Below are 23,805 nucleotides of genomic sequence, written 5' to 3'. Positions count from 1 at the left end.
CAACAGTTCTGACCCATGGTACTGTAACCTCTGAAGACAAGCTACAGGCTAACCCAGGAGTCAGAGCACTACTGAAAATCAAAGAAGAGTGGAGAATAGAAAAACAATAGAGAAAGTAAGCAAAATTAAAAGTTGGCTCTTTAAAATGATCAAAATTGACAAACCTCTAGCTAGCTTGAAAAAAGAGATTCTAAATACTAAAAGCAGAAATGAAATGGGGACATTACTATTGACCTTACAGAAATAAAAAGGATTCTAGAATACTATGAAATAAATAAATAAATAAATAAATAAATAAATAAATAAATACTATGAATATTCGTATGCCAACAAATAAGATAAACTAAATGGACAAAAACTAAAAACACATGAACTACCAAAACTGACTCAATACAAAATACAAAATATGAATATATACATAACAAGTAGAGGTTGAATCAGGAATAACCCTCCCAATAAAGAAAAGCCCAGACTGGATGGATTCTCTCTCTCCCTCTTTCTCTCTCTCAAAATAAATAAATAAAAATGGGGCACCTGGGTAGCTCAGTCAGTTAAGCCTCTGACTCTTGCTTTCGGCTCGGGTCATGATCTCGCGGTTAGTAGGTTCGAGTCCCGTGTCAGGCTTCGTGCTGATGGTGCAGAGCCTGCTTGGGATACTCTCCCCCTCTCTCTCTTCCCCTCCCTCACCCGCTCTCTGTCTGTCTCTCTCTCAAAATAAATGAATAAACTTGAAAGGAAGGAAGGAAGGAAGGAAGGAAGGAAGGAAGGAAGGAAGGGAAAGAAAGAAAGAAAGAAAGAAAGAAAAGGCATCCAGGTTGGAAAGAAGAAGTGAAATTAGTGTGGTATGTTACATTGATTGACTTTTGTATGTTGAACCATCCTTGTATTCCTGAGAGAAATCCCACTTGGTCACGGTATAGTCCTTTTAATATGCTGTTTGATTTGCTTTGCTGATACTCTGTTGAGGATATTTGCATGTGTATTCATAAGGGATTTTAACTGTAGTTTTGTTTTCTTGTGATGTCTTATTCTGGATTTGGTATCAGAGTAATGCTGGCCTCATATAATGAGTTCCTTCCTCTTCCTTGGAAGAGTTTGAGAAGGATTGGTGGTGTTGATTCTTTAAATGTTTGATAGAATTCACTAGTGAATCCATCTAGAAGAAGAATTTGGAAATTGTGTATCTGATAAGGGTCTAGTATCTAGAATGTTTAAGAACTCATAACTCAACAACAAAAAGTCGAGCAACCCAAATCAAAAATAGGCAAAGGCTTTGAATAGACGTTTCTCTAAAGAAGATATACAAATAGCCAAGAAGCACATGAAAAGATGCTCAATGTCATTAGTCATTAGGGATATAAAAATCAAAACCTCAGTAAGATACCACTTCACCCCCACTAATACAGCTATCATCTAAAAAACAGAAAATAACAATTGTCAGTGAGGATGTGGAGAAAATGGAACCCTCCTACATCACTGATGCAGAATTGTGTAGACACTATGGAATCTCCTTTGGCAGTTCTTTAAGAAGTGAAACACAGAATTACCATAAGATCTAGCAATTCCATTCCTAGCTATAGACCCAGAAGAATTGAAAACAGGTGTCCGAACAAAAACTCATACATGAATCTTCAGAGCAGCACTGTTCACAATAGCCAAAAGGTGGAAACAACCACCAACTGATCCATCAACTGATGAATGGATAAACAAAATATGGCATTTCATGAAAAGGAATGAAGTAGGGATACATGCTTCAACATGGATGAACCTTAAAAACACTATGCTAAGTGAAAAAAGCCAGACACAGAAGACTACATCCTGTCTGAGTGGATTTGTACGAAACGTCCGGAACAGGCAAATCGCTAGAGACAGAAAGCAGATGAGCAGTTACTAGTTGCTGGGGTAAGGGGTAATAGGGAGTGACTACTTAATGGATACAGGGTTTACTTTAGGATGATGAAAAATGTTCTCGAACTAGATCGTGGTGAGGGTTGTACAATAGTGTGACTGTACTAAACGCCACTGAATTGTACACTCTGAAATGGTTAGAAGGGTACGTTTCGTTTTGTATATTTTACCACAAAGAATAACAATAACGCACATACACATAATTTTGAAGACAAAATTCAAAGAAGAAAAGCAACTTAAAATGCAGAAAATTTAAGAAATTACAAATAATCCTTTCGAGCATAAAAAAAAAAAAAAAAAATGCTACATTTTTCTTGTGACCAAGGCCCTTTTCCTACTTACATGTGATATCAACTTCTGCAAGACAAGGGTACAGGGGCCATGCCCAGCCCTGCCCTCTGTGGGGGGACGTCATACCTACCGCCAATGACTCGAATATTGTTGTCCTTTGTCAGAATAGCCTCAGCATGGAATACCAAAACTGGAATTCTCCTGCAGCCTCCGGTCCACATGATACACGGATGATCCCTACAGCCGTAACAAAAGGTTTTCATTAACTGACAGCTCAAAGTCTGAATTAACCACTGACGCAGATCGCCGTGGTTTGCTGCTTAGCAACTTTCCCTCTGCCTGGAACAAGAACCCCAAATGCCCTATGGGAAACTATTCATCTCCCATTCTTAGCCATGTGCTCTATTTACGATTAACTCCCTCCCTGCTCCAGGGACGGGCTTTGATTGGCCTCAGCCATTCAGGGACTTCACCCCTCAGTTCTAGTTACTGGATCGGGGATGAGCACATAAACCCACTGGAGCCAGTGAGTGTCAGAAGATATGTTGTGAGACCCTCTAGAAGAAAGCTGCTTCCTTTCTCTTCTAGAGCAGCTGCAGGAGAGATGGCTTCTTCCCCTTGACGGTGTAAGAGAATGAGGTCTCCAAGTACAACTGTCATTTTGTGTCCTTGAGAGAAGAGCCTGGAGCTGTCAGTAAAGGAGGAAGTCAGTGAAAACCTCATTCGAAGAATGAGAGACACGAAATCCTGAGAAGCAGACGTGCAGCTGCAGAATCAAGTCTTTCCCGAATATGGGTTAATAAATTCCCCTTATGGGGGATCGCGGGAAAAAAAATTTTTTTTAATAAAAAAATAAATTCCCTTTATTATTTAAGACAATTTATGTTTTAATCCCCAGCATACATAAAGAATCCTAACTAATATACAGCATTCACAATAACTTATATACCCTTTTATACTCTACAGTCCCTTTTTAAGCCAATTTGATGACGCATCCTAAGATTCTGAGCCAGGAACCCAAAATTAATACAAGCGCTCCAATTAAAATCACGTATTTTAAAGCAAGCCTATACAAAATGGAGTAATATTTCTCTCCAGAAAAGGATCTCTGACTTTACTCTCTTCCTCTATCCTCAGGAAATCTCTGTTTAATCAATCTCAGACAGATGTACATTTACTTAAAGATTAGAAAAATCTTCAACCTCCTTTGTGCAAGGAGTTAGGAGGGAAAGAAATGACCGAGTCCCTACTATGTGCCAGGAATAAGAGCTTTCATATGCTATCTCACTTAATCCTCTTACCCACACTAGGAACTGGGGGGAAAAACAGGGTGTCTCAGAGAGGGTAAGTGATTTGCTGAAGGCCACACAGCTGGTTAAGTAAGGGAAGACATACCTGAACCCAAGTGTCTGCCTGGGCTCTTTCCCTGTTTCCATCTCCCTAATCACATTTCAGTGATGTTTCGTATATGGAACAACTTAAACCTAACAGTTTGGGAACCTAAACTAATCAATTCCTTAAACAGAATAAGATCCATTTAGCCAAAATTTGGGCCGCTCTCAAAAACTTACATGACCACACCTCTTTAAGAAAGGTCACACTACAAATCTCAGAGCCAAGTCAGACCCTCCCAACCCACGTTTAAAAAGATGCCCATTTTGAATGCACAGGCTGCCAGGCAGACTTGAGACTTTGGATGAGCTGCCAAAGTGTTTTAGCAAAAAAGCAAAGAACACCGTACCTAGTTCATTTCCTGTTTTCTAGAAATGGAATGTAGATGCTTACTGCTCCTACTTTTTCACTTGGGTGCCAGTGCCCATTTGTAAGAAAAGGTATTTATCAGGGGCACTTTTTAGCAAGAAGGATTTTTTTGTGGTTTGCTTGCTTTTTAATCTTAAACACCTGTAAAAGGTGGGCACGGGGCCAGATGATTCCTAGGATCTCTTCCAACTGTAATTTTTCTACTGTATTTCTAAGTCGGAGGATAGAGAAAAACTAGGCAGCCTAAACAGCAAAGTCTTGGACAGAAAGTCTGGAAATGATGCAAAGTTGCTCGTGAATCTAGCACTAGCTACAAACTGGCACCACTCTGCCTTCCCGCTTACAAACAATGGATCACTGCTCCAAGTTAAAACGCGTGACAAGAGTCAGGAACTCAAGAAACACATACAAGGCTAAGAACAGCCAACGCCCTAACTATGCTATTTGTGGAAAACCAAATCCCTGATGGAGAAATCCTTCCACTTACAACCTATGAAAAGATAAAAGAGGTGGCAGACACGTCATGAATTCAGCAGGTCAACTAAAACACACTTAAGGCAGACGCTATGTCGTCTTTAAAAGCATGCTCCCGCCAGGTGGTGCTAAAGGCAAAAGATTCAAAACGGTCAGGAAACTGAAAATCGGGACTTGAAATTTTCATTCACACCAGAAAAAGGTCTACATTAAGAAAATACGCTCTTAGAGACATGAACGAACACAAGACTTGGATGATTACCGAAGCAGAAGGTTTGAAGGTTCACTTTACTGAAAGCTTAACAACGTCTCGGTTCTTAAAAAACAATTTCATGAGGCATATATATTATTTACTCCTGGGATCTGGCCTACATAATTCAAAGCTTCTATGCCTTATTCATACCAGTGCCCCTGCTGGAATTGCCTTTGTCATTTCTGTTCATTTAGCCCTACCCTTAAGGCCCAGTTCATCTCACCATCTCCATAAAGCCTTTCCCACCTCCTCCAGCCCACAGTGACGCCTTCTTTCTCGGAATTCCTATAGTACTCACTGTATAATCATCTGTCGATGATCTTTTTTTCCCCATGTGTATGTCGACGAACTGATATAAAGCTGGTTTTTATGACAGGAATTAAAATTATTTTTTTAGTGCCTTAAGAAACCTTGTATCTAATCCTTCCACATCTACAGATAAATCTAGCAAAATACAGAAAAAAAGCCCCTTTAAATTCACTATTTGAAATAATGCCATGCAAAATAAGGACTGCCTGGACAGTTTCTAGCCCTGAAGTCTAGGACTGCCAGGCATGAACTCTTTAACACAGCCTTGGGATCTGAGCAGATCGACGAGATGACCATGGAGATACATCTTTGGATTAAATCAATGCCCTTAGATGATTTATGGCCTTATAACTTCCAAAACTTTAAAAATGAAAGCGTATCACTCCAAGTGTGAACAAGACTGGCTTAAGATCCTAAAGTATAAAATGTCTGATAGATAACACATGAGCTGGGGCGCCTGGGTGGCGCAGTCGGTTAAGCGTCCGACTTCAGCCAGGTCACGATCTCGCCATCCATGAGTTCGAGCCCCGCGTCAGGCTCTGGGCTGATGGCTCAGAGCCTGGAGCCTGCTTCCGATTCTGTGTCTCCTTCTCTCTCTGCCCCTCCCCTGTTCATGCTCTGTCTCTCTCTGTCCCAAAAATAAAAATAAACGTTGAAAAAAAAAGAAAAAAAAAATTAAAAAAAAAAAGACATGAGCTGCTGGAACATTAACAGTGAAAAGTCAACAGGAGTTTGAAAGGAAGAAGAGCAAAAAATCCATGAAATTGGATTGGGATGGGAAATGACACCTGTATTTTCACTACCTTCTACTAGAAACTTAACATTTCTCAACTATGAAGGTGGGCAACCTAGCCCAGGGGTACGAGCGTCATCTGCGCCTTTGAGTCTGTCTGAAATTAGAGATTTTTTCTACCGTATCACACAGGGGTTGCAGATACCTAAAAATATCATTTACATTTATCACTTAGAGTAGTTATTAACCTTGCCACGAGATCACCTGTGGTCAGTCTTCCTCATCCGACATGAAGCTGGACAACAATTTGGTAGGTCCCACAAAGCAATCAATCAGCTGCCAAATGGTGACACATCGCAGTGGTGGTCCAGACAACCAAGATGCTTCCCAATATTCCCCACTTATAAATGCTAACAAAGACTACCCGACAGAGTGATGAGCTCGTGCAAACTGAGCAAAAACAGTCTTCACGCTGCGGTCTTTGGAAAATGGAATTTAACTTACCCACGTTTCAGATGAATAATCTTGTTATTTAATGCATCAGTGAAAAAGCACATATCACTACACTGTGTCACAAGTTTGGGTTTTTTAATCTTAATAACTGCCTTCAATGTAATTGGTACTATTTTTAATGATATATATTTTAAGTACCTAAAAATATTATTCTGATAAGGGATACATGGCATAGAAAAAAGTTAAGAACCCCTGATCCAAGGTGATCTAAAGCATAAAGTCTCCATTTATTCCTTCATCCAGTCACTCAGTCAACAAGTATTTACTGAGTACCTACTATAATATTAGGTTGAACCATCTGAAACTGTCAATATTTTACTGTTTTTGATCTGTCAAAACAGCAATTTCATAGAGTTCAATCTAATACTCATCAGGCCCAACCCTTAAGCCCACTAATAAAAGAAACAGTCAAGAAGTAAAAGAATGATCTTGAGGGGTGCCTGGGTGGCTCAGTCGGTTGAGCGTCCGACTTCGGCTCAGGTCATGATCTCACGGTTTGTGGGTTCGAGCCCCGTATCCAGCTCTGTGCTGAGAGCTCAGAGCCTGGAGCCTGTTTTGGATTCTGTGTCTCCCTCTCTGCCCCTCCCCCACTCGCACTCTGTCTCATTCTGTCTCTCAAAAATAAATAAATGTAAAAACAAAATTTTTTTTATATGATCTTGAAATCAGAAAGACTGGGGGCGCCTGGGTGGCGCAGTCGGTTAAGCGTCCGACTTCAGCCAGGTCACGATCTCGCGGTCCGTGAGTTTGAGCCCCGCGTCGGGCTCTGGGCTGATGGCTCGGAGCCTGGAGCCTGTTTCCGATTCTGTGTCTCCCTCTCTCTCTCTGCCCCTCCCCCGTTCATGCTCTGTCTCTCTCTGTCTCAAAAATAAATAAAACGTTAAAAAAAAAAAATTTAAAAAAGAAATCAGGGGCGCCTGGGTGGCGCAGTCGGTTAAGCCTCCGACTTCAGCCAGGTCACGATCTCGCGGTCCGTGAGTTCGAGCCCCGCGTCGGGCTCTGGGCTGACGGCTCAGAGCCTGGAGCCTGTTTCCGATTCTGTGTCTCCCTCTCTCTCTGCCCCTCCCCCGTTCATGCTCTGTCTCTCTCTGTCCCAAAAAAATAAATAAACGTTGAAAAAAAAAAAAAGAAATCAGAAAGACTGATGCTTGTAGCAAAAGTTAAATTTTGTGAAACAGGTAAGCAACAGCACACAGAAAGCAAAAAGTCACAAGAAGCTGAAGTGACTAGAGGGAATTATCCATTTAATTATCCTGAATAAGACTGACCCAAATATAATGTTAAATCTCTATTTTTTCTATGACCTAACAGTGATGAGAAGCCTCTCTCCAAAGCTTTATGAATGCTTCAGTAATTTTTTGTAGTCATATTAAATAATGTAACCTTCTACTTTATAGTAAGAAATCGACTTTAAATTCAATATTAAAGCCAGTACGAATAATGCCTTAACATTTGCATGGCACTTCATCATTTATAAAGTAGTTTCCTACATATCATTCTATTTGGTTCTAATCATACCTCTACAAAATAGCCTGGGAGATATTATCCCCACTTTCCAGGTTACATAGCATACAAGTACCCAAGGAGACTCACAGAGAATCTTTAAAAACGAATCTTAACTTCGAGTCGCATTCTCTCTTTGTCCTCTGTGCCAAATAATAATGTTAAAGGAGGCAAAACAGCAAAGTGCCTCAAAATCCTGGAAAACTAGGTCTGAATCTCAATCCATCACTTACTCCCCCTGAATCCCTGAAAAAGTTCTTTGATATTTGCATGGCTGAGCTTCATCAAGTGGGAATAATAACATGTTCAGATTAAATGAGATACATCAGTTAAAGCCCTTACCGTCATCTATGCTAAATGATAAGCTGCACTTATCACCGTCGTTCATTATTATTATTATGAGAATCCAGCAGTCAAAAAACGTGACTCTTACCCAAAAGAACTCAGGAAAGCAGTGTGGTTCAATGGACACAGCACAGGTCACAGAATTCTAATGTACTGCCCCACAGTTACTCTGGTAAGTTACTTGACCTCTCTATATACTATCATTCTATGGTTGTAAAAGCTTTTGAGAAAATAATATAACCTATCTCACAGAGTTTGGAGGCCTACTTTGCTTTAATGTCTACAAATATCAAAATCTCCTATGTTACAAGCTCCAATCAAGAGTATACAAAGAGCAACATCTAGAGCCAATGTTCACTCCTGAGCCCAGAAACAAAGCCTTATCTCATTTCAGATAGCTAAGGGTAACCAACTAATAAAATCTTGAATTAGATTATGGTTAGAATAAAAGACTCTTAAATACAAAGGACAAACTGAGGGTTGATGGGGGGGGTGGGGGGGAGAGAGGGGAAAATGGGTGATGGGCATTGAGGAGGGCACTTGTTGGGATGAGCACCGGGTGTTGTATGTAAGCGAGGAACCATGAGAATCTACACCCAAAACCAAGAGCACACTGTCTCCTGTATGTTAGCCAATTTGACAATAAGTTATAAAAAAAAAAAAAAAAAAAAAAAGGAAAAAAAAATCGTGGTCAGAAACTAAAACCAGAGTCAGGCTATACCGAAAGAAGGACTAGGTAAAAGAAGGTATAAGTAAAAGAGAATTCGTTTCCACCCTAAAGGCAAAGGGTCAAAAGCAAGCTTGCTCTTACTTACTCTTGGCTTACCACCTCCTCATCCTCTGAGGATGATGCTGTCTCCTCCAGGTCCCGGGCCATCACGACTGGCATTTCCTTTAGGGTTTGTCATGCAGTCAGCAGACGGGGGGCCTCAGAGACCTTTCCTTGCAGATTCACTGGATCAAACAATTTAGGTGGCACTGATTCCTGCAAGAAAGCCAAATGATTCGAAACACAACAGGGTTGTCTATTTGTTGGTTATTGCTATTAATCTTCCAAGTCTAAAAAAAACGAATATTTACCTAAATGGTGCCCAACCTCTGGAAGCTTACCTTCTCTCACAGTGCCCCACTAATGCCACAAAAATCAAAATTTTTTTCCAAACGTACTGTCTGTCCTCTGTGCATTTAGAGAGCTGCTATTAAAAAATAATAATAAAATAAAATAAAGAGCTCTTATTAAGTTTGAGCTTCTCATTTTTCTTTTACATACTAAATCTAATAAGACTTAGCTCTTAGAAAAGTCTGAGATAGGTGGTCGATTGCCTAAAACATAGACTCCTTGCTTAGAAAAACCTGATCTGAGTTAAAAATAAAAACTCAAGATTTACGATCCTTGAAATTATTTCTTTAGATTCTATGACAAGCACACAGGTAAAATGCCCTCATGTTTCCACTAAAACAAACTCAACCACTAAACTAAAAGATTAATATATTCTCCTGAACCAAGGTCATAAATAGCTGAAAAAAAAAAAAAAACCACTGTCCTTTCAAACACTCAAAAATTATTCTCCCTTACTAAAAATCACAAACTATGATCTGAATCTCGCAAAGGCATTAAAATTAGGATATTTCTAACTTAAAATATGTTTTCATAGTAAAAAGTACGTTTGTTGGGTGTTTAGGGCTGAAATGGAAATTACAGATATAGAAAATGAAAATGTTTAAATGACCATAACCCTATCACTCAGAGATAATCATCTGATGTCGATCTTTGCAAATCTTATTTTTCTATGCATTCATATACACATATAAGATCGTAAACAGGACAAAAACCCGTGGATCCCGATAATGATCCCTACAGATCTTCAGCGGAATGGGCACGATCTAATAACTTCAAAGGCGTTCTTCGGAGGATTCCCAACGGGATTTCTCGATCTTTCCCAAAATGTTGGGAAGTCCTTTAAATTAAAACGAAACAAACAAGACCTCCAAGAGAGGAACGGATGCCAAACCTGTCGCAGGCTGCCAGCAGAGTGGAGAGAGACACGGAGATCGGAAGAAGATTAAGGACAACTCGCTCAAGAAGCGTCCTCGCCCTAAAGGGATCAGCCCCTCAGCCCCACCCCCGGCTCACCCCAATCCCAGGTAGGTCCTCAGATGCTCCCCACGGAAAGGACAGGGGCGACTCCGCCGCAGCGATTCAGCCCAGCGCGCCCGGAAACCAACAGCTGCTCCCAGACTTCAAGAGGGAAGTGCAGCAGCTGGCGCCCGCCCAGACCCGGGAGCTCACCTCCCTCCGGTAGGGAAGCGCGCCGGCGCAGGCGTTTACCTGTCTCATCTTCCCATGGCTCGGAGCCGGCGGGCGGGGACAGCGCTCTGCGCCTACCACCCTCTCCTCCTTCCCCAGCCGGGCTCACGGCCGCCGCCGACGGCTGCTTCCCCCGTTACTACAACAACCAACAAGCAACCGCCCGCTGGGAGCCACTGCGCAGGCGCCCGCCACCCCGCGCGGAAAACGCTCGACTTCGGGCGCAAAGGAATTTCGTCACCGCGGCGCAGCGCGGGCGCAGAGCTTTGCCCTCAACAGAAGTCTTGAGTTGTTTTTTCCGCTCTTTTCCCCTCCACTCCTAAGGGGTTGACTCCAGCCCCGAAGTTCTTCCGCCACGCTCAAGAAGAGGGCTCACTGCGTGAGCAGCGGTACAGAGGGGCGGGGGTGGGGAGGGAGGTGCCTTGAGAAGCGGCACCCGCTGATTGGCAGTAAAGGGGTTCACGCCCCATCTCCTGCTCGAGCAAAGCCGGAGCAGCCAATCAGAGGGAGGACTGACGGAAACGACCCAATCCTGGAGCCGGGCTGTGGGCGGGGGCGAGGACAAATGGCTCAGGTGGACTCCTCGCTGGAGCTGTTTTGGATCTTTGCTGCCGCTGCTCTTCCTGCTGCCGCCGCTGCTCAGCTGGGGGTCCGGTCACCAGGTAGGCGCAACATGGGGAGAAAAGAGAGGGAGGCATATTTGTGCCATCTGATTGAGAGGATCCGGAGAGTCTGGAAAAATAGAGGTGGAGTGGAAGGAAGATCCCTGGGAGGCAACCTTCTGGGGGACAAGGGGTTCGAGAGACCTTGAGAAGGAGGAGCTAGGACTATGAAGAGGAGGAAGGCATGGTAGGTTCGGGAAACCAATGAAGGAATGAGCAGGCACTATGAGCCTAGCCCAGGGCAAGGACCCTTCACTTTCTCATGTAATTCTCACAATAACCCTTGCGATAGGTATTTTTTAAGCTCCATTTTGCAGATTTCTCACCCAGGGTCACACAGGTGCTGAATGATCGGGGCAGGATAGGAACCTCTCTCTCTCTCTCCTGACTAGTTTTAACACCACACCTTTGCCGGGCCGGGCCAGGAGAAAATTTGAGAATAGATGCTGGATACTTTAGGAGGCCCTAAAGCTTTAGGGAATTGGGGGAGAGGGATTGGTGGAGCAGTTCGGAAGATGCTGAGGTTCTGCACTCATCAGCTATCGTGGGGACTTCTAAGAGCTTCCGTGAGATGGGCAGAAGTTCTCTCAAAGATGGGGCCTTCCATCAGGCTTTTCTGACCCTGGGAGGTGAAAGCGCGAGTCTCCTACTGAGGAATGGTGAGAAAATAAGGAGGCGGGGGCGAGGGTGATATCTTGAAAGATGAGGGAATCTTGGCCCATGCTGTGACGCCTGTGATCTTCAGTAAAGCTCCTCCAGTAAAGCTCTATTCTCTCTGGACTTCAACTAGGTCCACTGTTGTGATCTACCATTCCCTGAGGGATTCGTGCTTCGTCCTCTAGAGCTTTTCTTTTTTCTTTTCTTTTCTTTTCAGTGCTTCACACTGTCAGGCCATTGCTGACTTTAATATCTATTTCAACTGTGTAGCTTAAGACACTGAAACTTCTGCCAGAGTGACAAAAAAAAGCCTGATAGTTTATCACCACTTCAGGCCCAAGAAGTTAACCTGACAAAAGATAAACTGTGGGGAAAGCAGAAAAGCAGCCAAAAACAAAACAAAACAAAACCACAGTGAAGATGAGAAGTAGTTCTATTACTAAATTCTTAACGGGAGTTTTATTTAAACCAAGTAGATTGAAATCATTGCTCCTCAAGGGTTCATTTTTTTTTAAACAAAAAGTATACCATGTAAGTACTTTGTATACAACTTTGAGACAGAAGTGGATATAGTGTGTTTGTCTCCCTTAAAAATGGAAATTTCATTAAAAAAAAAAACTTCATCAAACTATTCTCAGGGAGGCAGTTTTGCAGTGTGATTCCAACAGATCATGGTTTGTATCTCCACTCTGCCATATATTAGCTGTGGAACCAAGCAAATCCCTTAATGTCTCTGTGCCAGCCCTCATCTGTAAAATGGAAATAGGAATAGTGCCTACCCACCTTGTTTAAGGATTGATTAAATGAGATAATGTATGTTAGGTGTTTGGCAAAGTGCACGGCCTATCCAAGTGCCCAATAACTGTTAGCTGTTACTCTTTCTCTTACAACCCAACACCAACATTGCTGTTTTGTTTTCTGTGTAATTTTCCTGCTAGTTCTCAAGTCACGGCAGCTTATTTATTTTTAACTTTTACATCATTTAGCTTATGGAGCCTGATGTACCTGAGAACCAGAGTAGGAAAAAATCTGAGAGTGTAAATATTGCCCGTACTCCACAGGTTCCACGCTAATATATAAGGCTTGGAAGGATCTGTCATCAATAGCCCGGCAGGTAACCATTGGTAGATTTACAGTCACCTTTGAGCCACTTGCCTTAAAAAGAATGACATAAAAAAACTAGGCTAGGAGTAAAGATAGCAAAAGACTGATTCCAACCAAGAGAAAAGGCTAACATTGTGGAGAAGTTGCTTAGACAAAAATAAGTACTGTGTCACTTATTGCAAAGTATACTGTTGAAACACCACTATTAGTGTAGCTAAATATTGAGACCAGTTTCTATAAGTCTTACTCAGAAGTCCATTTTATCACTGGGCATATGGGTGGCTCAGTTGGCTAAGCATCCGACTCTTGATTTCCACTCAGGTCATGATCTCACAGTGTGTGAGATCAAGCCCCAAGTTCATGAGATTCTCTCTCTCTCCCTCCCTCTCTAAATAAATAAACTTTAAAGAAAAAAGAGACCATTTTATTAATTTATAGTAAAATTTGTACACCTCCTTTTCATCCGTTCCCTTTTTCTCCCCCCCTTTTTTTTTCTTTTCTTTTTTTTTTTTTGGCTAGGTTTACCATTTCCAGCCCCGGGCATTATTTAGCCTTTTTCACTCTAGGTAAAGGTTAGCACCCTTTGGTTTGGGGTGAAGTAACAATAATATGTCAAGATAACTGAGGGTAGATGAGCCTCAGAGACTTAGAAAGCAATTCACAAAGTGATTGCCCAGATAAACTTAGTACAGCCTTCATGAGTGAGATACAGGTTAACTACACAAGTCAGAGAGCTCATGGTTGAAGTAGACTAATTGTCTCACGTTTTTTGCCTTTGTTTCCAAGGCAAAGAGCCCTCTCGGGTTGGCCGGAAGTCATGAGCCGTTTCTTGAACGTGTTACGAAGCTGGCTGGTGATGGTGTCCATCATAGCCATGGGAAACACGCTGCAGAGCTTCCGAGACCACACCTTTCTCTATGAAAAGCTCTACACCGGCAAGCCAGACCTCGGTAAGAAGTCAGAGAATTGCCTCCTTTGCGGGAGCTGCCTAAATTGTGGTTCCTAGGCCAGGCCGTCCATGAGAACCACCTAGGAAATTTAAAAACGAACAAACAGCACAGCTGCCCCTTTTCTTCTCCAAACTTATTTCCTGAAACTTTCGCCCCACCCCTGAATGGGACCCAAGGGTGTAGTTTTTCCTAACTTTCCAGGTGATTCTGATGCTGGCTAACCTAACCTTTGGCAGCCAGTGGAACAATAGACTTTGTGGATAGCACTTGGCCCTCTCCCCCCAAGCTTGTCTGAATACCTTTTCATTCATTTTATACTGCCCTATACGTTTTACAGGCAATACAAAAAGTATTACAAGGGCAAGTGAGGAAATGGAATTATTTGGTGACTCTGGGATTCCCCACTAGAAAGCTATAAAGAAGCTTTTCATATTATCTCAGCCCTCTTCAGAAACTAGGTTGTGCCCCAAATGGTTTATATTCTGTGTTGCAAATGGGAAGTTATAAAACCAAAGTCTTCCCAAACCGTGAAGAGCCCCTGAGATGATACCCGGCATTCCTCTGAGCTGGTCTCCCAAAGTGAAGCTTAGAAGGCCTCTGGTGGCCTGTCCCAGCTTCCTGAGCCTCTCTGCTGAGACCATTTTCACATTTCAGCTTGCACTTCCTTGCACCGATGTGTGGGGTAGTGGTGTTTGAGCTGCAGGATCATTTCACGCAGCTGACAATTCTGCGTCACATTTATAGCTAACCCAGATTTGGGCCCTGACCTAGCTCATTTTTCTGCAACATCTCCACATAAAGTGAATCTAAGTAGGCTAAGGCTCATTTTGAACAAAACTCAAGTACAATAGGAGTAAAGAACCTGGAAGAGTGGGTGGGAGAGTTCACTTTTTCACCCTCAAACACTGCCTTCTGATGACTGTAGATGCACAGGATTGCAGAAATTACCTGGTCTGGCCCTTTTTTTTTTTTTTTTTTTTTTTTTTTGAGAGAAGTGGGGCAGAGGGAGAGGGAGGAAAAGAATCTTAAGCAGCTCCACACGCAGCACAGAGCCCAACGTGGGACCGTGAGATCATAACCTGAGCCAAAATCAAGAGTCAGACACTTAACCAACTGAGTCACCCAGGCACCCTTGGTCTGATCCTTTAAATTTAAAGTTGAGGGGCGCCTGGGTGGCTCAGTCGGTTGAGCAGCCGACTTCGGCTCGGGTCATGATCTCGCAGTCCATGGGTTCAGGCCCCGCGTCGGGCTCTGTGCTGACAGCTCAGAGCCTGGAGCCTGTTTCGGATTCTGTGTCTCCCTCTCTCTCTGACCCTCCCCCGTTCATGCTCTGTCTCTCTCTGTCTCAAAAATAAATAAACATTAAGCAACAGAAATTTATAGGAAAAAAAAAAATTTAAGTTGAGAAAGAAAAGTCCAGGGGTCATGTGATTCACTCAAGGGCATATAGCTGTGCAAAAGAACTGTGGGTGGGTAGGTGGGTGTCTTATCTCCAGCCCAGAAGTAGAGACTGTCTTCCCCCCCTCCTAATCTGGGGGCTGTCATGATACTCTGCTGATAACCACAGTATTCTGGAGCATCCCGTAGAATGTCACTTGGTGCCTAGTGTGGTTAGGGCTGGTGAGATACTCCACTTTTGTATCTCACTAACTAGAGATGTTTCCTCAATCTTTTCATCAGAAGGGCTATCAAACTGGTTTATAAAAATCACAGCTTTCCAGGGCCGCCCACTAGATATTTGGCATTTGGAATTTTTTCCCACCTTACTACCACGTAAAGGCCTTCAGGGTTATGAAATTGGTATCACTGTCTGGTTTTCCAAAGGATGGAAAATCCTTAAAGCCCAAATAAACATTAATAGACCTTTCAGTTATCAGTCTTGTCCCTTACAATTTCTCTTGCTCAGTAGACCAGCAAAGGAAAACTTTCACTGTTGTGGCATTCCTGGCCACAGGATGCCTTAGATAAATGACTGTACATTGCAGTCAACCCAGAGAGAGATTTTTAGAAAATACTTCATGCCCAGGGCCTACCTTCAGAGAATATGATTTAATTGGTCTGGTTCCCAGGTCTTGGGAAATGGATAAAGCTTCTGTAGTTGACTCTAATAAACACCCAGGGTCAAGAACCGCTGCTATGGAGGACTATGATCAATACTTTCAGGACAAGATACTTAGTACAGCGGTATCAGAACAAAGCCACCAAGAGCAGGGTGGCCACAGCAGACACCAAACAAGCAGTGTTTTGTTCCAGTACAAAGTGCACAGGATTTCTGAGTCCTCTCCTGCCTCAGCCTTGAAAGCTTACACCGCCTAGACATCTTGTATTGACAGACCACTATGTGCAACATTCCCCCAAACGTGCGCTGACCCACGCTTGCTGGACTTCACCAGCACCTGAGTGGCTTCCAGGGCGGAGGCATAAACTTCTGCATTCAGGAGTTATTGCCTAAGTGGGCCCTTCGTTGGGTTTCTCCTCTTGAAATTCCCCCACCCAACTGTAGACATGTGAAGAGGAGCTAAGCCGTTCTCATTCTGGAATTCCTTCCATTCCTTCTAGTTCCCATGTGTAGCCCCAGAGCCTCCCCTCTGCCCAGCCAAAGAGAGTTCAGGCTTAGCAGCCTGCCTCCCATGAACCACCAGTGAGGTGAGAGGAGTTTGGAGGGAACCTCACCCCCCACCCTCTCAACACTCTTGCTTTTTCCTACTATACAGTGAATGGCCTCCAAGCTCGGACCTTTGGGATCTGGACCCTGCTCTCATCAGTGATTCGCTGCCTCTGTGCCATCGACATCCACAACAAGACGTATGTAAGGGAAGAAAGAGCTTAAGCATCCCTTGTTGGAAATCAGGTGCCAGGCATATCCAGTGTGCCCCTCCCCTTGGAGACCTGCTAATGTTCATACATTAGCCTAGAACATGGATAATAAAACATTAATGGGTTCTATTCTTTCCAAGCCAAAAAAACATAATAGGCCTAACAGGTCTTTGAAGTTTGAAAATTCTTTGGAAGTCGGTAGCAACTGGCTATTACCATTGACCCAGTGGCCTGCAGCACATCCCTCCACTCCTTTACTAAAGAATCAGCCTTTCTCTGCTCCAGAAGTAGAGTAGTGTGCTCTTTTTAGAGCAGCCACCCACATATACCTTATTCTCACATTCCTCAGGAAGTAGGAATGACCAAAAATCACAATCCATGCGAAAAGGAACCCACAAGTAAACTGCTGTGCGCCTATGCAGAGTCCATATGTGAGGGTGAAAGAGAACCCAGGACTCCTAACATTCTGCCTCTAGGGTCGTCACACTGCCGCGGACCATTTGCAGAGGGTCATAGCCTCCTGTCTACATAATGCTGTAACCGGTGCTGACCACTGGAGGGGGCTCGAGCTTCCTTTCCAACCGTCCTCACCACAACCAAAGTGGAAAGTTTGCTCGGGTCAGTGGCTAAGGCCACCAAAATACCAACCTCACACTAAAATGTTTTTCTGTCATATCCAAGCTCTCAGCATTTGGGAAAAGAGGAGGTGATGATATTTACCGAACACCTCTGATTATGCCAGGAGCTTTTATCCACATGACCTTGATTAAGTCTCCTAGCAGCCCTGGGAGATAATGGTTTTCATTCCTGATTTTGCAGATCTACATATTAGAGACCCAATTAATTTGAACTGAGGAAGGCCAACTCAAGTGGGATTTGAAGCAATGCTATTAACCCTGAGATCTCTCCCAACTTTTTAAATTTTTTTTTATTTTTATTTTTTGGAACTTGAAACTATAGTTTGACTTGTTCTAGATTGACTTGTATTTTTGGAAGCAGTGTGGTTTAGTGGAAACAGCCTGGGGCCTAAGAATGAAAACAAGAAAATGGGCTCTTGTCTCAGTTCTCCTGGTAACTATTTTTGTAGCTGCAAGTTCATTATACGGTTGACCCTTGAACAACATGGGGATTAGGAACAGTGGCTCCCTATAGTTGAAAATCCACATATAACTTTTGACGCCCCCCAGAACTTAACTACTAATGGCCTACTACTGACCAGAAGCCTTACTGATAAGAAAGTCGATTAATACATATTTTGTACATTATCTGTGTTATATATTGTATTCTTAAAATAAGCCAGAGAAAAGGTTCTTAAGAAAATCATAAGGAAGAAAAAATACAGTACTGTACTGTATTTATCTTTAAAAATCCACATGTAGGGGCGCATGGGTCACTCGGTCAGTTAAGCATCCAACTCTTGATTTCAGCTCAGGTCAAGATCTCACAGTTCGTGAGATGAGCCCCCTACTGGGCCCTGGGCTAACAGGGCAGAGCCTGCTTGGGATTCTGTCTCCCTGTCTCTGCCCTTCCCCTGCTTTCTCTGTCTCTCTCGAAATAAATATGTAAAAATCCACATATCACATAAAAGTGGACCCTTGCTGCTCAAACCCATTTTGTTCAAGGACCAGTTGTTCACTTTCTCGGCATCTTGGTCTCTTTATGTATAAGATGAAACCAGTATATCTGTTGTACCTCTCAAGGTGACTGGGAGGGAGTAAGAACTGACTAATTCCTTTAAAGACCTTTACGTGATAAAGAATTGCCAATAGGTATAAGAGGTGTATCTTTCATTTGCTGTGCTTTTGGAATGAGACTTACCTTATCATCACCCATTCCTTTTCCCTTCTTCCAACACAGGATAGCCACAAATGCCGACTTCTGTTTCTAGCCTTTTTTAGCCTGGGACGCTGGTCCATGTTCTTCTGATCTACACTGGGATTCTATTTCCTTCCTAACCAGAAATTCAAATTCAGCACCCAAACATACGTATTTACTGACTGTATAAAAACATACACAGGAATGATAAAAATCAAATTTAACATATCAGTTCCTTCTGGGGAGGGAGGGAGGGAGGGGGGCTTGGGAAGGGGGTCCAGGTGGGATCCAGGGTCCCAGGGTCCAGGATACACAGAATGCTTTAACTGATTACCTGTAATATTTTGTTTCTTAGAAAAAGTATCTGAAGCAAAAATGTCAAAACATCCAGATTTGCTGGAGCAGGGTATTGGTTTCATACAGGTTAATTAGAATATTCTCTTATCAACAATGTTTTGTATGTTTAAGGTATTTCGTAATTTTAAAATTTTCATAGTTAAAAAAAGGTATCTCCAATCCATGTGGTCAGTCGTCCTATAACCTCTTTTCCACCTCTTGGTCAAAACGGAGGAAAGAGTTCTCTTCCCATGAGATTATCACTGTGTCCTCCACCATTTTCCTAGGCTAAGATACTAAATAACCAGCCCACGTTGCAAGAGCGTCTAAAAGCCCCACAGAGGTCCTTGCTGCTCATGCCCCATTCAGGCCCTTCACTCTGTGGCATCCCTCGTATATACCTGCCAGGTGGGCGTGGACTACAGAGCCAAGTGAGTAGAATATGTAAGCGTGATTGATCTGAAACTGTCTATACTGCTAGCATTGCCATAACCCAGACTCGCTTTGCTGTAGCTGGCTTCACCACCTTGCCACGACTCAGAGACCCACTCTGGATGCCTGAACCGCACTCTCAGTCTAGCAGTGGAAACCTTCCGTTTTGCCCTAGTAGAGGATAAATCGATGTGGCCGAGCAGATAGGTCTTTCTCTGGCCCAAGTCTCCTCTCCCTTTAGCCATAATCGCCTCCCTGGGTTGGCTTCTGTGTGTGCGGAGCCAGACCTCTACTCTTCCTCTGTGCCCCACAAGCATCACCTCTGTTCTCATGTCTGTCTGCTCCCTTGTAGGCTGTACCACATCACACTCTGGACCTTCCTCCTCGCCCTGGGCCACTTCCTCTCCGAGCTGTTTGTCTTTGGGACCGCAGCTCCCACGATTGGCGTCCTGGCACCCCTGATGGTGGCAAGTAAGCATCCGAGCACCCCAGACCTCCCGCAGGAACTGCACCCTCGGGCTGGGGCAGAGGGCAGACACACAAGGGTGTAAGAAAGTGCCGTGCCTGTGTCAGCCACGAACCTTTTCTCTGTGTTGAAGGTTTCTCGATCCTGGGTATGCTAGTTGGGCTTCGGTACCTAGAAGTAGAACCAGTATCCAGACAGAAGAAGAGAAACTGAGGCCAACGTTACCAGCTCCAAGACTCCATCCTCCACCTTTGCTGTCCCCTACCTTTATCCTCCCTCCTCTTTTAGTTCTTCTTTTCTGCACCATCCTGAGCCCTCTGACCCCCTGCTAGCCTTTTACGTTTGGGGTTTTTCTTTAATAATGTTTACGATACCGTATGACTTTCATATGATGTGTATGAACAATTTAAAGAATCGTTTTAAGGTGGATACCCCATACCTTCCCCCAGACCAAGAAATTGCCAGCACCTTCGAAACCCACTGTGTGCCCTTCCTTCACCAGCAGCCTCTTCCAGGACCCTTTTCCAGCCTTCTGCTTTTTCCCTTTTATTTTCATCCCTTCATCTGACTTGCGTGGTGGGAACACGTGAACTGTGAAACTTACAGCTGCTGCCTTGCCCAGAGCAGCAGCCTCCAAGGGCTGCTTCGGGGTTGCCCTCCCAGGTCGGGCTCCTCTCTGCTGCTGGACCCGAGACTCTGAACCATCCGAGAAACGGGCAGTTCTTCTAAGAAGGGCTCCCCTGTGAGTGAGCATGGCTCATATCCTTGTGTCTACAAGTGGATCGGGGTTGGAAGAGTCTGGGCTGTTTTTAGACCTTCTGGTCAGCTGTATTTGTGTAACGAATTTTGTAGTAAATAGAAAAACCCTGTGCTTGGATCAGTCCTTGTACTTTGACCTTCCCTAAGCCAGGAGCGCTCCTGCCCTCCTCTGAGCTGTAGCAGAGGAGAATCGCAGCATTTTGTGGATCAAATACACCATCATGAGTGGGACAGCTCAAGGACCCAGGCACACCTGGCTGCCGCTGGCGCGTCTGGTCACTTGTTCATTTCTCCTGAAGTCCAGTCTGCCTCTCCTTCCCCACCTTCAAGATTCTGTGTTCACAACTGAACGGTCAGGAGGACCCTTTCTTGTTTTCTTGCTAAGGAAGAAACAGTTTCTTGAGAAAGCAGAGTCAGAAAATAGCATGGAAGGAACAGCTGCCTAACCATGGAAAGGAGAGCTTGAAACCCCAATGATAATGGGCTGGAGCAGGTAGTTGCCCTCCAAACAGAATTCTGAGGGGCTCCTCACTGGCAGGGCCCACACGCAGTGTGTAGACTCAAGAACCCATTCATTACATCAACAAAGTATTTATTGAACATTTAACTCCAGGCCAGACACTTGAGAAAGAGAAATGATGTCCCAGGCAATGTCCCTGTTCCTGTGGCCCTTGCAGTGAAGTCAAGGTAATGGACAATCAATAAAGCAACACACGAAAACAACTTCAGACGCTAAGAACTCTAGAATACAAGGTTTTAGGGCGCTGGGTGGCTCAGTCGGTTAAGCAGCCGAGTTCAGCTCAGGTCATGATCTCACAGTTTGTGGGTTCGAGCCCCACATCGGGCTCTGTGCTGACAGCTCAGAGCCTGGAGCCTGCTTCCAATTCTGTGTTTTCCTCTCTCTCTCTCTGCCCCTCCCCAGCTCGCACTCTGTCTCTGTCTCTCTCAAAAATAAACGTTAAAAAAAAAAATTTAGAATACAAAGTTTTATGATCAAGAAGGTAGGGGGTGCACAGTTCAGATTATCAGGAAAGGACTCCCTGAGGGGATGGGATTTGAGCTGAGCCTTGAATGCCCAGGCATTAGATGTCTTCATATAGGAGGCAGACATTTAGGGCAGAGGGAACAGCATCTGGAAGGTAGGAACCATCTTGTTGAAGGAGTAAAAACCAAGTAGAGAAGTTGGGAAGAGAAAGGTGAGCGGTCAGGGAGGCAGGGGACTTGCAAAGGCAGGATAGGAAGCTTAAAGTTAAATACTTTAAGCTTAGTAAATACTTAAACACACTGGGAATTCTCTATCAGTTAAGGCTTTTTAGGTGAAAAGAACAAAACTGTCTTAAACTAGCTTAAACAATAAAGATAACATTGGCTCACAAAATTGAAAAGTTCAGTGGATTATAGGCTTCAGGAATGGTTTGATCTGACTCCGCTCTGCCCTCCTGTGTTGGTTTCATCCTCAGGCTGGCTTCCTTTATGGTGCCAAAAGCGGTTGCAGCAATACCAGGCCTCACATGCCAACACTACGTCTAGAAAAATAGTTCAGGGATACAGACTATCCCTCCCTCACCAACTACTGTTAAGGAGGTAGTAAAAGCAATGATTTTGCAGAGTTTGCATGTAAGTGTAGATCCACATGGAGCCCACCTAAGAAAGTGAATTGAAAACATGCATGAGTTGGATGCGGATCCTCTGAGCATACGTCATAGAAACGTGATTCCAGATGAGCAAAGACAAGATCCCAAAGGATCCAAAGAGACGATTTAGAGTAGTTGGAAGATATTATGAATATTCTATTTCTTTAACCGCCAGTCTTGGCTCCCTTCCGAGATGATTTAAAGTAGAATCCGTAATGTCTCTCCAGCTAAGAACTGCTAACAGATAATGGTCCCAGAGTGCCACAGACACAGTGCAATTTCCAGGAAAGAAATGCACAGAAAGCCGATAGCAGCAGGTCCAGATCACAGTATGGGGTGAACGCACCTGGGAAGGGAGAAGTGGCCGTTGGCCGGACAGATCAGAAGAAAAGTGGCAGCACCACGGCAGATGCTGAAAGCGTGGACTCTGACCAGGGCAGGATGGTACAGTCCTAGAACAAATACTTCAGCCACGCTTTGAGGCAGAGCCAGAAACCACAGTGGGCTCTGTATCAGCGGTTACCCCGAGTGGACCGTCTGCAAATATACACGGCACAGAAAGCGGTCAGGGTCACGTGCTGGGCGCCGAGTTGCCAGGCACCACGTAGGCCAACGTTCACTTTTACTGCCTTGTCTTTAAAAAGCAACCCACTGGGATGGTAACATCTGCGTAAACAGAGGACCTACCTCCGCAGAAGGCCATAGGAGCTGCTCCTCTAGCCCCAGCCCCTCCCGCACCGGAAATGGGCAAAACTCTCATTCTTGTGCCAAAAGTCACCTCCGCCCCCACCTGATGACAAGGCGGACCACTCGGAGAATCTTTTATTGCCTTAAAACATCTGGCATTACAAACAAAATACAAATTATGTTCTTAAAATAAAGGAACGAATGGATCTGGTAAACATTCTGTTAAAGAGTTTGAAGGAGCTGAAGAGTAAGCACCTTTCTCCTTATCAAAAGTAAGACACGCTTTCTCTCCACTTCGCTTCCACCCCCAATCACTCCCCCCACCAGAAGTGTGAACTTCTTCTATTACCCAGAACGTACACGTACACACACACACACACACACACACACACACACACACACACCCCTGGCTCCCCTCAGGCAGTGGCCCGGGCACCCCGGCACTGCTGCCAACCAACCCAGGCTGCTCCCATTTGCCAAGGCCGGGGCAGTGACCACAGCCAAACAGCACCATGGTCAGGATCACAGCTGTTCACCACGCAGGAGAAATTACTGAAATGTCTTATTTTCAGGGGACACCACCCAAGGCCATGAGTAGAGCCAGACAGCAGGCTAGGCAGGAGAGGAAGTCACCTTGGGTTGGTTTAAAGGGACTCCCTTTAAATTCACAATATCTGATTTAAAAAAAGATAACTGCTGGAAGAGGGCAGGAAGAGGGGGTGGGTGTAAGAATACTGTCCCCTCCGGAGGCAGGTGCACTTAATTCAAGCAGACTCACTTTCCATTTCAAGGGCCAGCTTTCCTTCTGCCCCTTTCCTCTCATCTCGCAGAAGCAGCTGTGGATTTCTCAGCATGGGATGAATCAAGGTTAGCTCTCAGTAAAGGTTACAGGAAGTTGGCTGGGATTTCCCTCCCTTCAGAAAAAGCAAGTGCGGAGGCTGATGGAGTTTCTCAAGGTAGTGTCCACATGAAGGCATCAGAGGTGACTGTGACCCACACGGAAGTCCCTGGGCAGAGACTCTGTAGAAAAGAACTTAGTCCCAAATCAAGCTACCATGGTCCCCAACTGCCTTCACAGGTGCCCTCAC

The 23,805-nt window shown here is 44.2% G+C and overlaps 2 protein-coding genes across 23 annotated transcripts in view; one reads left to right on the top strand and one right to left on the bottom strand.

Annotated features, from left to right (window-relative positions):
• TTLL5 (tubulin tyrosine ligase like 5) overlaps nt 1-10,971 on the bottom strand; it is a 310,515-nt gene extending 299,544 nt beyond the window's left edge. For 15 of the 16 annotated variants that reach the window (XR_004343713.1, XM_030319609.2, XM_030319611.1 and 12 more), the window contains exons 1-3: nt 10,420-10,971; nt 8,906-9,075; nt 2,330-2,436 (exon numbers count right to left, since the gene is read on the bottom strand). Coding sequence is in view for 15 of the 16 variants with exons in the window: in XM_030319609.2 (XP_030175469.1) it covers nt 2,330-2,436; nt 8,906-8,979 (181 nt within the window). In the remaining variant the exon portion in view is untranslated. Of the gene's footprint in view, nt 1-2,329; nt 2,437-8,905; nt 9,076-10,224; nt 10,385-10,419 lie in introns of those variants that run through there. The other variant, XM_032593417.1, reaches the window with a different exon arrangement.
• Nucleotides 10,952-22,932, top strand: ERG28 (ergosterol biosynthesis 28 homolog). Of its 7 annotated transcripts, none has more exons than XM_030319621.2 (6): nt 10,958-11,060; nt 13,608-13,771; nt 16,486-16,580; nt 19,027-19,170; nt 19,524-19,642; nt 21,857-22,932. In XM_030319621.2, exons 2-6 carry the CDS (start codon nt 13,639-13,641, stop codon nt 21,924-21,926), a joined length of 561 nt encoding a protein of 186 aa, XP_030175481.1. In that variant the 5' UTR covers nt 10,958-11,060; nt 13,608-13,638; the 3' UTR covers nt 21,927-22,932. The 7 variants fall into 7 exon arrangements, with proteins under 7 accessions (XP_030175486.1, XP_030175481.1, XP_030175484.1 ...); XM_030319624.2 differs by having other exon boundaries at nt 19,027-19,183; nt 21,857-21,941; XM_030319620.2 differs by lacking the exon at nt 21,857-22,932 and adding an exon at nt 19,771-20,517.
• Nucleotides 22,933-23,805: the final 873 nt, after the last annotated feature.

This window comes from Lynx canadensis, chromosome B3 (assembly GCF_007474595.2).
Source record: "Lynx canadensis isolate LIC74 chromosome B3, mLynCan4.pri.v2, whole genome shotgun sequence".
Taxonomy (NCBI): domain Eukaryota; kingdom Metazoa; phylum Chordata; class Mammalia; order Carnivora; family Felidae; genus Lynx; species Lynx canadensis.
The sequence above is the reverse complement of the archived record's forward strand: the minus strand, read 5'-3'. Positions and strand labels throughout refer to the sequence as shown.

Excerpts from the sequence above, each read along its gene's own strand:
- ERG28 (XM_030319620.2), top strand. The coding sequence starts at position 13,639 with ATGAGCCGTTTCTTGAACGTGTTACGAAGCTGGCTGGTGATGGTGTCC. Across the intron at positions 13,772-16,485 it reads CACCGGCAAGCCAGACCTCG|TGAATGGCCTCCAAGCTCGG; the intron begins GTAAGAAGTCAG and ends CCTACTATACAG. Across the intron at positions 19,171-19,523 it reads GGCGTGGACTACAGAGCCAA|GCTGTACCACATCACACTCT; the intron begins GTGAGTAGAATA and ends GCTCCCTTGTAG.